At 33.8% G+C, this 14,544-nt stretch overlaps 1 protein-coding gene across 1 annotated transcript; it reads left to right on the forward strand.

Annotated features, from left to right (window-relative positions):
* Nucleotides 1-4,623: 4,623 nt before the first annotated feature.
* Nucleotides 4,624-7,981, forward strand: LOC149569926 (GATA transcription factor 4-like). Its single transcript, XM_089822609.1, has 2 exons — nucleotides 4,624-5,582; nucleotides 7,286-7,981. The coding sequence occupies exons 1-2, from the start codon at nucleotides 5,343-5,345 to the stop codon at nucleotides 7,862-7,864; spliced, it is 819 nt and encodes a 272-aa protein (XP_089678735.1). The 5' UTR covers nucleotides 4,624-5,342; the 3' UTR covers nucleotides 7,865-7,981.
* Nucleotides 7,982-14,544: the final 6,563 nt, after the last annotated feature.

Genomic DNA, 14,544 nt, shown 5'->3' on the forward strand with positions numbered 1-14,544 from the left:
AGGCTGGCAAGATCATGGCTCTGATACCACTGAAATGTCCCCTTTTCTGATTTGATATGGTATTTCACACCTCTAATCAAATTTTCAAAATCAAACAACTGCTATCACAAAGATCCACCAAATTTCTCAAGAAACCCCAAATCGGGTATGCCGAAAATAGTGCCAAAAAGCTTCACAGCTTCACAAATTATTAATAAATCTGAAAGTGGAAATTTTTATAGAAATTTCAGCAGCATAACAGCCTACAAAATGACGTTTCCAGATCTATATAGCCTTTACACAACAGCTCACAAATGTAGGACAAAAACTATGCTCATCGGGCTCCCAAAATTAACACAAAATGCCTGGAAACACCACAAAAACACTAATAAACTATCTCAGAAGTTCAATCACGTCCCAATACATATATTCAGCTCTATTTTAACAGCTTAAAGTCTGAAATACAGCAGCAACCAAAACTGATATGAAATGCTCAACTGAAAACACCAAACTCATGCAAAAAACACATCCAAAAACCCACAAATCTACCCTGTTCAGCACAAAGGCAAACTCTGTATGAGCATGCACATGGAATGGCTTCAAACTCCCGTCCTTAGCCTTCCTGAAAACCTACAAACTCCCTTTCTTGGGTCTCCCTGGAAACCTGCAAACTCCCGTTCTTGGGTCTCCTTCTCCACAGGTTTGGCAGCCTCTGAAGAATAACAAAGAATGAGCGAAAATCAAGTCTGGAATGAGCTCAAAATGCCTCCAAACCCCTTAAAAGAGGGCATAACTATAACTCACGTCCAAGAGAGGTTAATGAAACTTATTTTAATAATAATTTTCATTTATTAGTCCAACGGTTTCCAAAGATTAACCCCCTTTTTCCGAAACTTCACTTTCTTGGGCCTGCCTGCCTTAGCAAAGATTTTCTTTTTTAATTATTTGAAAAGGGGACATGACATCTTCAGCTTCGGTTGATCTTCTAGACTAAACAAGAATACAAGAACAACAGGGTTTAGGGGGGTTTGATCCAGTGGGAGTCTCATGGCGTAGTGACATAGCTACAGGATCAGTCTCCAAGTGGGAGATTTTTGTCTAGTGTGGAGTCTGATTAGTCCCCAAGTGGGAGATTGTTAGTTTGTGGTGACTGATCAGGGAAGTACTATACATACTTCATAAAAAAAAATTGGTATTATTTATTGATTCACCACTAAAGTTTAGGCTAATATTCACCAATTTATGGCTAACATGTTGTTACCCTAAAGTGGCAAAAATACTTGTATAAAAGGGCTTAGGGTTAGGGATTATTTCATAGTGAGTGATACAAAAATTGGTTCTTGTGGCAATATTGAGTCGTAAGGGATTATGGATTGTAATCAGGTTGTAATCACTAGATCATAATAATATCAGACTTGTTGTTTGGTGGATGTAGCCTAGGGATTGGGTGTACCATGTTAAATCTTGGTGTCTTGTGTTCCTTTCTATGTGATCTATTATTTTCTGATATTGTTTATATTTGCATGTAATTGTTATTTCTGTCTAAGGTTTAATCCTAACAATATGTTGTTAAGAGTGTGTGTTTTTTCTTCCTTGATTATTTTTTGCATATTTTCTTCAAGGTTGGAGATGACTCCTATTAAAGTGGAGTCTTTTGTTGTGGAAAATAACAAGGAGGTGTCAATGCACCATTTGTTTCCTTCCCTTGAGTATCCGTTGAGGTGGATGCTCCTTCATTTGAGGTAAAGGATGTTAAGGCAAGAGATATGGTGTAGTGCCTTATTAGTAAGGCTATGGGAGGCTTTGTAAAGCCTATTGTTTCAACGCATGGGAGCTTGTCAAAACAATTATAGGAAACGAGAACCACTAAAAAATTCTAATTTCTAGTGGCTACAACCTTTAAGTGTTTGGTGTGCAGTGTGTGGAAGATTTTTTAGGTTGTTGATATTTTGTTGATGGTGGGGTTGTTATTTGATTATGGTTTATTTGCTAGAACTATTCATGGGTTCCATATCCCTCCAAAATATGTTTGTAAAGGGTTTTGAGGCCCCTTCAAAACCTATTTGACCCTTAATAAATAATAAAAATAAAATTGTGAGCTAATGAGGCATCAACCTCCACCACTGAATCACAACTTAAACTATGTAATATGAGCAATGTTAGATTTGTACAATTATGTCATAAGTTCTATTTTTTATAGATCCAACTCTTTGTAACCTCTTAAATGATGTACAATAAACTCCTCACCACATTATTTATTTATTTTATTAGGAGGAAGCAAGAGTTTAGTCTAGTGACAAAAAGCTTAACTCTTTATAGAGAAAGCCCACTTGTAGTCTCTTGAGTCATAATGGACTCGCATCCACAACAAAGAGAAATTAGGAGTTTAATCCAAAACATGGACCACCTAAAACAACAATCAAAATTGAGTGAGATGACCCAAGTGTCACCCATTTACCACCCAATAATAACTTGAATTGCTTAAAACAAGCAATGATATATTATTTCAATTATTTGAACTTAATCACAACTTAAATTACTTAAAATGAGCAATTATAGATTAGTCCAATTATTTGAAACATCATATTGTTTTTTATAGAGAGGGCTCTCTATAACCTCTTTAAACAAGGTACAATAGATTCCTCATCACACAAAATTTATCTAATTATATATTTTACTAAGAGGAAGCAAGAGTTCAGTCTAGCGACCCAAAGCTTAGCTCTTACTAAAGGGAACACCTTATAACCTCTAGATGATATACAATAGACCCCCATCCACACCTCTCACACATTAGGAGTTGAGCCCAAAACTTGGAGTGTTGGGAGGTAGGTGCCTCCAGCCACTCTAGGTTGGTGCCTTTGTCCAACATAGATCAATGGATTTATGACATGTGCCTAACCGCCTCCTGTGGATCCTTGTCTCTAGTTGTTGTAATGTTCATTCACAACTCGAGCTTTTGGTGTAACAGCAACAGTGATTCCAACAAGTGGTATTAGAGCATTGGGTTATGGGTTCAAATCCCTTGGGTCATGCTGAGGGGGAGATTGTTGGGAGGTCAGTGCCTCCATCCCCTATAGGTTGGTGCCTCTATCTAGCATAGACCGACGGATTTGTGACATGTGCTTAACCACCTCCTATGGATCCTTGTCTCTAGCTATTGTAATGTTCATTGATAGCTCAAGCTTTTGGTGTAATGACAACAGTGATTCCAACATGGAGTGCCTAAAACAACAATCATAAATGAGTAAGCTAACCCGAGCATCAACCTCACCACCCAATCCCAATCTAAAGTGACAATCAAAACTGGGTGAGAACACCCAAGTGCCATCCCTCCCCATCTAATAACAACTTATACTACCAAAAACAACAATACAATAGTGAGTTGACCCATGTGCCACCCCTCACCACCCAATCATAACCTGGATTGTCTATAACGACAATTAAAGTCCAATGAACCAACCTCCTTATAACCTCTCAAGTGACATGCAGTGGACCCTCATCCACACCATATACAAATTAGGAGTTGACCTACAACTTGTACTTCCAAAATTGACAATAATAACTAAGTAAACTAACCCATACATCAACCCTCATTGCACAATCACAACTTGAACTACCTAAAACAACAATCAAAACCAGCTGAATTAATGCAAGGATCATCCATCGCCACACAATCCCAACAAAGACTACCTAAAACATCAATCAAAATGCGATGACCTAGCCCAAATGTAGCACCCTTCATCATACCATCATTGTCACTCTTTTTCACTAAAGGTTTAACCTATTTTATCTCACACCTTAGCACACCATCATTGTCACTCTGTTCCCCTATAGTTTTAACCCCTTTTATCTCTCACATTGTTTCCTTTTTTGTAATCCTAATTGTCGAATAGATTACAAAAATATTGACATCATTGTCACTCTTTTTCCCTATAGTTTTAAACCCTTTTATCTCTCACATCGTTTCTTTTTCTATAACCCTAATTGTTGATAGATTACAAAAATATTGACATTATTGTCACTCTTTTTCCATGTAGTTTTAACCCCTTCTATCTTTTTTTTTGTAATCCTAATTATTTATAGATTACAAAACTATTGACCTCTCACGAGTGTAAACTCACCCATACATCAATCCTCACATACAATCACAACCTCAACTAACTAAAATAACAATAAAAGCCCAAAAAACTAATACAAATGTACCCCCTCACCACACAATCACAACAAAGCCTACCTAAAACAACCCAAACCCAACGACCTAGTCCAAATTTACCACCCTTTATCACACCATCAGTGTCACTCCTTTTCCTTATAGGTTTAACCCCTCTCATGTCTCAAGCCGTTTCCTTTTCTGCCATCCTAATTGTCGGTAGATTACAAAAGCATTGACCCCTGACAGGCATGAAATGACCAGGATCTTTTTAAGCGTAGTTTTGGTTAGATCACGTATTATTCAGCAAAATGCCCTGATAAAGTGTACAGATGGATGGGCAGTATTATGGATGGGAATGGCGTACGCACGGCCACAGTGAATGCAGGATGGCATGGTTGGCCCATGTGTTTGTGATGTTCCATCGTTTGCCCCCACCCTCCATTGTCTCCTTTCTCCATACATTAATTCCCTTTTCAGCATTTGTAGCCTTTGAATAACGTAATTAGGTGTATGCTACTGTAGAAGAATGAAAAATCCTTTATTTTTTACAGGTGGGTTTTGTTTTTGCATGAAAAATCCTTGGTTTTTTACATTGGGGGGTTGTTTTTTAACCGGCCTACCAGTAGAAACCCCATGCTGCCAGCTTTAATTCATACGAATTGTCCCAAACCAAGGCAAACCACGAGGGGGGCCTCCCTCCAAATGCATTGGTTTTGGCGTCCTTGTTTACAGCTGTTTCAATGATTTACTGGAACAAAATGCACTGTGGGTGAAAAAACAAATTGGGGATAAGAAGTACATGGCGGCATTTAAATAGATGATCATCCTTGCCGACAGAAAGAACAGAGAGCCTCGAAGTGTGAGCCTTTCAAGAAGGGATGAGTAAGGAGGAGCCATTATACGGCTGATAGCGAGTGTGGGCTCTTCCCTGATATTTTCTCTTTTTGCCCACCTCTTTTATTCTGCACAATCGACTTGAGAATTTAACTCCTCCCATAATACAGCTTTAAATCATGAGTTTCGGAACAGAAATCCTCAGTCGGTGCAATGTACAATGGGGGTTTACTGTTCATCAGCAGCTCCATACAATGTGACTTGTTGGTTTGATTAGGCTCCCCTGATTTCGTGCTGCGCTGTTAATGGCGGTCTCTAACAAGAAGCCTTTTTAAGGGTTTTGGTGGATAGTGTTTTGTGTGTTGTGAGTGTTTTGATGAGCATGGAGTTTAATGTTCCTAGCCTTGCTAGTCCCCTCGGATGGGGTGCGGAGGCCATTGATTTGAGCGCCTTTGGAGATGTGTTCCGCATTGAGGATTTGTCTGAGTTCTCTAATGAGGAAATTGCTGGCCCTATTCCCTCTGAACCCACTCTTTCCTCTGCCTCCTCTGAAGCTGTTCCACACCAGGGTATTTGGGCTTCTTTCCCAAGCGAGGATTTCACCCTTTGCCCACCAGTAAGTTCATAAATTTTGTGCTTGGTTTCGTCCCCTTTCATAACAAATGTCTTCCATCAATGGCAGCTTTATGAGCATTTTGTATTTTGGGCTTACCCAAGCTCCTGTTAATGGATATGCTGAAATTGAAAGAACCAAATGCTTCGTTCCATAAATTGGGTGTTCTTTTGCACGACTCATTCTAAGTGGGTCTTCTTGCATGACTCGTTCTATTAATTGGGTTTTCTAATTATTTCTCCGGTAGAAGGAAGTCAGTCAGTCAGAGTTGTGATTGGTTTCTTTCCTCTGCATTGTGTCCACAAACATCATGATTGCCAACTTTCTGAGCATTCTTGCATTTTGGGCTTACCCAATTTCCCTGAACTATTACCCAATTTCCCTGAACTAATGGATAACCTGAATTTACAAAACAAGGTGCTTTATTCTATAAATTACGTATTGTTTGTATAGCCTGTGCTCCAATTGGGTATTTTGGTTCTCTGATAGAAGTGAGTCAGTCATAGTTGTAATGGTTTCTTCCTTTTTCGTAATGACTCCGAACTCTATAAGCATTTTTTAATTATTCTTTAAATTGTATGTTCTTTGCATGGCTTGTGCTATAAACTGGGTATTTTAGTTCTCTGGTAGAGGCCAGCCAGTCATAGTTGTAATTGGTTTCTTCCTTTTTCATAATGTCTGCCAACTTTATGAGCATTTCCGAATTTTGGGTTTATACAAAGTCTCCCTAGGAAAGCCAAAGCGCTCCTGTTAATGGATAAAATGAATTTGAGGAATCAAGAGCTTTGTTCTATGAATTGGGTATTCCTTACACAGCTTATTCTATAGACTGAAGACTACGGATCCTACTTTTCTGTGGAAATCAGTCGGTCATGGTAAATTACATATACAAACATCATGACTGCCAACTTATGAGTATTTTGTATTACAGCATTACTCAAAACTTTCCAAGAACTTCAAGGAAATGGCTATCCAGTCTGTAGGATGCACGAATAAATAAATTATGATGTATTTACGACATATGAAGATAAATTACACATACGTACATTCTAAATTGCATTTCTTCGGACCTAAGAGTAGATAAACTGTGTCTAGAGAATCAAATGCTTTGTTCTACAAATTGGGTACTATTCGCAAGACTTAATTCTCTAATTCTCATGTCAGTCAGTCATATGGTTCTTATCTTGGTTCTTATCTTGGGGAGCTAACAGCTCCTCCTTTCTTTGTTGCCTATGTTTCCACTATAAGCTGTAAAAGAAAGACGTCTGCATATTCTGCCCCTTCTTTTCTTCTCTGCTACTGTTTGTACTTCTACAGGTCTTACATGCAATCAGATTCTACAAAAACTCAATTCTAGCGATCCGTCTTCGCATTAATTGCTCCTCTTCTATGGATTTCAGTACCGGTTACAGTAACCAGCAAACGGCTCTTGTCCTTGAGTACCCAAAATTCTTCCATTCTATTCAAGTTTCAACAAATTGAGCTTTAATTTAACTGCTGGGTAACTTCATTTCAGCCCATTCTCTGCCCACCAACAGAAATTAGCAACTACCGTTCACCTAACTTCTTTCATTCCCTGCTTTCTGATACGTTAGTTTTACAGTTGTTGAAGGCACGGAATTCATGGTTTTTTTCTTTGTTATGTTACTTTTACAGTTGAAGGCATGGTATTCATGGTTTTTTTTTCCTTGTTTTGCTCTCAACAGTTGTACGAAGGAACGGGCCTAGAATGGATGTCGGGATTCGTGGAGGATTCCTTCATGGGAAGATCCGATTTGGGCTCATTCGCGGGCTCCAAACAGCCAGCAGAGCCGGAGGCCGAAGCGGGAGGTCGTATGGGGTGGAACCCGAACCCGCTGGATTCGAAAAGGGAGCGGGCGGTGCCCGGGCGCGCCCGCAGCAAGAGGTCGAGAGCGGGGAAGTTCCGCGGGTGGTCATATGAGGAGCAGAGAAAGGAGGAGAGCGAAGGCGTGAAGGGGCAGCAGCCGAGGCGGTGCACGCACTGCCTGAGCCAGCGGACGCCGCAGTGGAGGGCGGGGCCGCTGGGGCCGAAAACGCTCTGCAATGCGTGCGGTGTCAGGTTCAAATCCGGGCGCCTCTACCCCGAGTACAGACCCGCCAAAAGCCCCACCTTTGTCAATTCCGTCCACTCCAATTCCCACAAGAAGGTCCTCGAGATGCGAAGCGAGTTTAATGGCGGACAACAGCAGACTTCTTTGAAGGTTAAGATTAAGATCAGCCCTTCCACTCCCGGTTCCGAAGAGTTTTCCTCCGGGAGCAACTGATGTTTGAACAGCATTTGTGTAGTTCAATGGATTGACTGTGTTCTTCATGGACGTTAAAAATCTGTTTTCGACTTACAGTGAATGAATGAATGAATGATCGGGACACTTGATATTGCACCGTTTCTGCGTTGGTGGGCTTTTTATTTGAACGTCTTTTTTCCTTGCACCTGCTGCTTTCGGCGTTTAATCGTCAATGTTGTTGTTTCAGACCCGCTCGTACCAGTCAATTTCTCCTTTCTAAAACCCCCAAATCTTCATCGTGGCTTTTCTTTTATTTTTCCTCTCTACCTTTTAATTAAGTATAAGTTCAAACATAATTTTCTTTTTTAATTTGTTATATTTTTTCAACCTACAGGAATGCTGTGCTAGTTGGGGGATTAAATTTCAGAATAAATTTATTTGTTATATAGCCAAAATTAAAATTGGGTCATTTTTAATTTTAAAGGTGAACACAATCAATGCTCAAACCAAAATAAGTTATGTATTACTATTCAATTGATGAATTTACTTAATAATAATGATATTTTAGATCATATTTCAGAGCTCCTCATTTAAAGTGGTGAATTATTAATTTATATAGATTTTAAATACATTAATAATGGTGTAATAAGGTTTAGCAAGAAATAAAATCAATAAATGATTTGCATTTATAGAAAGTTAGTAATTTAGATTATGCTCTGAAATCATATTTATTTTTCATTGTTGTTGTTGTTCTTTCTTATTAGACTTATGCAAGATTTTTTTATCAATGTGATCCATCATTGAACTAGAAGAAAGCTAAGAGAGACTCGGGAGTCTGATTCTAAAAATTGATACTATGTATCTATCTATCACAATCTAATCTAAAAAGAATAACATTAGCAATGAAACTATAGAATGGGAGAATTTGATATCATTAATTGATATTGTTTTTATGTGAATGTGATCCATCTTCTATTGAAGAAAGTTAGAGAGACTTAAGTGTGATCTACAACATCCATACAAGAATAATGTTAGCAATGAAACTATAGATTGTGAGAATCTAATATCATTAATTGAGATTGATGTTTATAAAACATTGAGAGTAATTCACAAGACTATAATTTTAATTTTAAGAAAGGAAAAATATGATGGAAACTCAATTAGAGAAAGCAAGACATGAATTAAAGAAAAGATAAATAATAATAATAATAAATTAAATTGTTTTTGAGGTTAAAAAGATCTTGTCATATCCATAAGCATATGAAAAGGAAATTAGGTGAATAAAAAATTAGATATATAAGTTTAGATCATTATGAAAATAAAGTGTTGTCTAAATGTTGGCAAAGGTCAAACATCTTGAAAAAGTGAAAGCTAAACATCTTTGATTTGCAAACTATAAAGGATTATAAAGAGCTTAATATCCATAAAAGTGAACAGAAACATCTCTAATCTCATAACAAAAAGGACTAATTATAAGATGAACTTCAAAATTCTATCAGATAAATTTAACAAATGTTGTACACCCAACTAATATAATGATTGATGTGAAAAAATAACTATTAAATTTATTTTCTCATTTCAAATAATGACAAATATTTTAATATAATATAGTAGTAATATATATATGTAAAAATATTTTTATTTTTATTTAATAATAATAAAAAAAGATTTAAAATCCCTTCCACCATATATTAATTTAATATTAAAAAGGATAGATGTGAAATGTCTTCCATCATATAATTCATGCAAAATATATCTATCTAAAATTTAAATGTAAAAGTTTATTTTTATCAACTTATTATATATATATATATATAGAAAATTAAAATTTAATGTGTAAATAAAACTATCAAATATAATTTTATAATAGTAAATATTTAAAAAAAAATATTAATTTTTAAAATTAAAATTTAATTGCTATTATGATATTTTTCATTTACATTAAAATAATATAGAAGATATAAAATATTGCATTAATTATATTATTTTGAATTATTTGATTTTTGAAAAAAAATGATTAAAAAATAAATAATATTTAGTTATAAAGAAAATAACAATATCATTAAATAAATAATTTTAAAATTTTAAAAATATTATTTTTTAAAATAAATTTATAAAGTATAAATTAAATAATTTTGTAAGAGGTATATGATAAGGAATATTAGGTAATGTATAATTGTTATTTGTGTAAAAGATATTTGATAATAAATATTTGTGTAAAATATATATTTTTCTCTTGCTACCAATTGAACTCAAATTAGACATATTTTCTATATTCAATTTTTAAAATAATTTTAAATAGTTATTATGTTATATTTTCCTATGATTTATTCCTATATCTATTTCTAAGTTTAATTTTGTAAAAAAATTAATATAAAATTAGTGCACAATTTAAAATTAGGGGATTCTTAAGCTCGGATTTTATGGAGGGTTTCATAAGCTATTTTTATAGAATAAGAATCTTTGAAGAATTTTTTTTTTTTTTTTTTTTGTTAAACTAGAAAATAAGATATTTTCTTGATAAATAAGAGCTTTTAGTTTTTAGTTTGTAATTTTGATTTGGACTAAGACCCCCTACACTTGGTAGACTTATTCAAAAACAAAAAGAGAAGGGATTAAATTTGTGAAGACAATCCACAACTTATTTTGAGTACCTTTTCTTTCATAGCTTATTTTTATTTCTTAAATAATAGCTTATCCATAAAAATAGAAAAAAATAAATTATTATCTTAAGACTTCAATTCTCCAAAAGAAGTTGGGAACGCTCCAGCTACTTAAATATAAGTAAAATGGAGTTAAACAACACCATGAAACATGAGGTTAATGTTTTTAAGTTTGGATTAAAAACAAATCCTATAGACTTCACAAATACTTCTACATTTATCAACAATTAGAATCTTTGGATTTTGAATGAAAAAATATCTAACTTTATATTTTAAAATGTTTTGGACTAGAAATCATCTTCTCTTACTATATGTCTTCATGATGAATTATAGAATTTGATCCCAAACATTAGCAACAAAAAAATCTAAAAGATCAAATTCAAAAGAAGAAAAAACTAATATCTTTATATTTGTCAACCTAATTATTTACAAAGAACAATACTTTAACCAAATGTAACAACAATAATATAAATTGAATCTATAACATAATAAAGTTTAGAAAATAGACACTTTCTATAAATTAAAATATGCACTACAATATTAATAAAACAACTAATTTTAAATACACCTGAAAAATCTCCTCTTTAATACAATATTTCTAAATTTATTTATTTTTTAAATAATAATTACCCCAAAAAATCCACAACCTTATAATCACTATCATAAATTTTTTTTTTAAATGGTCTATATCTCTCATGAAAGGTTGAAGAAAGTGTGTTTCGCACGTTTGTGACTGTTGACCGTTGGAGTCGCATTTAATATGCTTTTAACGAAGCTGCAGCTATAGAATATATTTGAACAGTTGGCCATAAAAGAAAGGACTAAAAAAGAATCCAAAGCTCTAAAATTTATCACCAAAAATCATTTGGGAGAGAACGGTCAACGAATCGTGGAAAGTAAATTTCTTTCGGTAATAAAATGATTAGTTACTAATATGTAGCATTTTTTTTGTGGAAATTTTTATTTTTATTATTATTTTAATAGAACAAACAACTTCGTCTAATATTGTTAGAATATGGCATTGAAACGTTTTCCCATACCCAATTATTAGATCAATTCCATATAGTGACGTTAATGTCGGTATTCATGATATTTTTATATTTAAGGTAATAAAAAAACTATATAGTCAAATACAAAGAGTACTTTGATACTTGTGGGCAGTTCCTTAGGACTCCAAGCTATAATCAAATAGTTGTATTGACATAAAGGTATTGAATAGTGAACAAATTCACACCTAACTAGTAACTGCAATATAGTACTTTGATTTTGAGTTATAAATTGATAATTATAAGTAGGGGACCTCATTTCTATTTAGACATTTAATAATAGTACTTTAAGAGGCTTTGACCTTTAATAAAAAGAACACTACCACCATAACTTAACTATCGAAACATACCAAACCATCAAATAATAATAAATAATATATGTTTGCATTAAAATAAAGTAGCAATTGTATCTTAGTGTGCAATAGACATGTCGTAGAGGTATGAAAGATCATTTAAGTACTTTTTCACTTTGCATGTCTCTTCTCCCCATCCTCTCTAGATATCTCCTTATCTATATATCTTACCATCTATGTATATTCATATCTCTTCATATATATGTATCTCTCTATTTATTGTTCTCTCATTGTAGCACTTTATATTCATCTTTATCTATATCTTCTTCACCCCCTCCATAGCTAGACACATCTCCCTCTTTCTATCCATGCACTATTTCTATCAACCCCTCCCCCGCCCCCCCCCTCTCTCTCTCTACACACACACACACAGAGAGAGAGAGAGAGAGAGAGAATGGTAGTAAGAATAAGCATATATCCAATAATCTCTAGTTCAAAAAACATTATCTCGACTCTAGATCATTTTAACATTTGAATTTTTATCACTGGTAGAATTTGTTTGTTTATCTCTAGTGGGGAGGGCATCCATAAAACTATTTGTGATGTGTTGATTGGAGTAGACACTGTACAAGTACATTTTACCTAATTACATGAGAACAAGTAGCCTCAATTTAGAACTTGTCATCATGTATGACGTGTGTATGTCATGTGTATGTAATGTGCATTTAATAGGGAGAAAGATAGAAAGGAAGATAAATCCATTAAAAAAAATGATATCATAACAATTACTTCAAACTTTAGTTTAGTGTCTTAGAAGTGAGTTCTTACAACATAATACACATGTGAGATCTTTATTTCAATTACAACGACAACAACAACAACAATAATAAATGCTTTGAGAAGTCCAAATGAAATGATAGATTTTTTTAAGTTTGAACAAAATCATATAATTGTATTTTCATATGTAAGTACACAACCCTTCCAAATTTTAATGAAACTATCATGATATCTAAAATATAAATTTAATAGTTTATATTGTATAAATATAATATGTAATAATGATATATGGTCATAACTATATGACATTTTAAAACTAAATTTTATTTAAAAAGAAAATGTACCTTGTATAAATAGAATATATAAAATGATACAATGAGTGTTATAGCAAATATTATATATAAAATTATTAAATATTATACACAAAGGCTTTGGCCGTTTATCAAGCAAAATAAAATAAAATCACACACACACACACACATGTATATATTATATTATTTTATTTTGCTCGATAAACAACCAAAGCCTTTGTACTATATTATATGCTTTAAAAAGAGTTTCAATGTTCTCCGTTCTAAAGGGCATTGGTAGGAAAGAATGGAGTAAGAAAACCTCCAATCTTGCCCACGACCAAAGTCCTATATTATACATTTTAAAAAGGGGCATTCCCCAGTATTTTACTATATAATGATATCTTAAACTCCAATAATTACATCAAATATTGCCAAAAATAATCTTCTTGCAAAATTTTGTTTGTCTTCTACACTCAGACTTAAGATGATATCTACAACTTCTTATACCTTTAGTTATTTTCCTTTTACTTGCCTGCAAATCCAAGAGACCTTTCTTTCCACAAGTATTAGTAATATTAGACCAACCAAAGTATATGAAACAATTAACACAATTTGAAGTGACTGTTTCTAAAACGTATTTATCATTTCCCTTTCCTTATCTATATGCATAAGGTTTTGATTTATCAATTTGTTAATATTCTAGTCCTTTCACTCTTTATACATGCTTATGATATTCAAATTTGTAAGATCTATTTACCCAAACATATAAACCTCTCCTTTATTGAGATGGATTAGAGGTGTAATACCTTAGCCATGCATCTATATTTACTAGTTATGTTGCTATATTGTTTTATCTAATACAAATTATAGTTACATTACCTAGTTTTGTTTCAAACTGCCTTTGATTTCCAATTAGATTACTTACATTTAAATATTAAGAAATTTTCACTATCAGCTCCTTATTTGCTGATTGATCTCCTTCTTTATTTCCTTCCCAGAAAATAAGCATAATCTGAGTCTCTTCAAGATAGTCCTTGAGATTTAGCACTTCTTCCAATTTGGAATTTAGTACCCAATTAGGTGTCTCCCTTTTTCTTATAGCATTTAGAACAATCTGCGAATCTCCTTCGATAATAAGTTTTGATATACTTAGATCCAAGGAAATTTTGATACCTTGTTGAAGGGCTTCTAATTCTTGCAAGGTTTTTAGTGGTTGCTTCTATCACTTTAGCCCTTTTAGCTATCCATGTGGTAGAGTCATTTTTGATGATGCATCCTATCCTAGTTGTACCAGGATTGCCTCTTGATGCTCCATCAAAATTTAATTTGGTCCATCTTGATGGGGGTGGAATCCACCTACATTTTCTCCTTGTCACTTTGTTTTTTTTTTTTTAAATATACAAGCGGAGGATTAATTAGGTTTTTCCAACTCTTTTCCTAAGACCATCCCATTTTGAAAATGCTCCTTCCTCTTTAAGGATTTTTCTAAGGTGAGAGTTTAATGTTTCAACTATACATGCTTCGATTTTATTAGTAATCTCGCCAACCATTATCTCTTGATCGTGAAATATTCTTCTATTTCTTTCTTTCCATACTCCCAAACAAGGATAGATGGACAAATATTCCAGAGATTACCATAGATACAAC

The sequence above is a fragment of the Cupressus sempervirens genome, chromosome 3 (genome assembly GCF_028749045.1).
Source record: "Cupressus sempervirens isolate cs-2001-9-10 chromosome 3, ASM2874904v1, whole genome shotgun sequence".
NCBI lineage: Eukaryota > Viridiplantae > Streptophyta > Pinopsida > Cupressales > Cupressaceae > Cupressus > Cupressus sempervirens.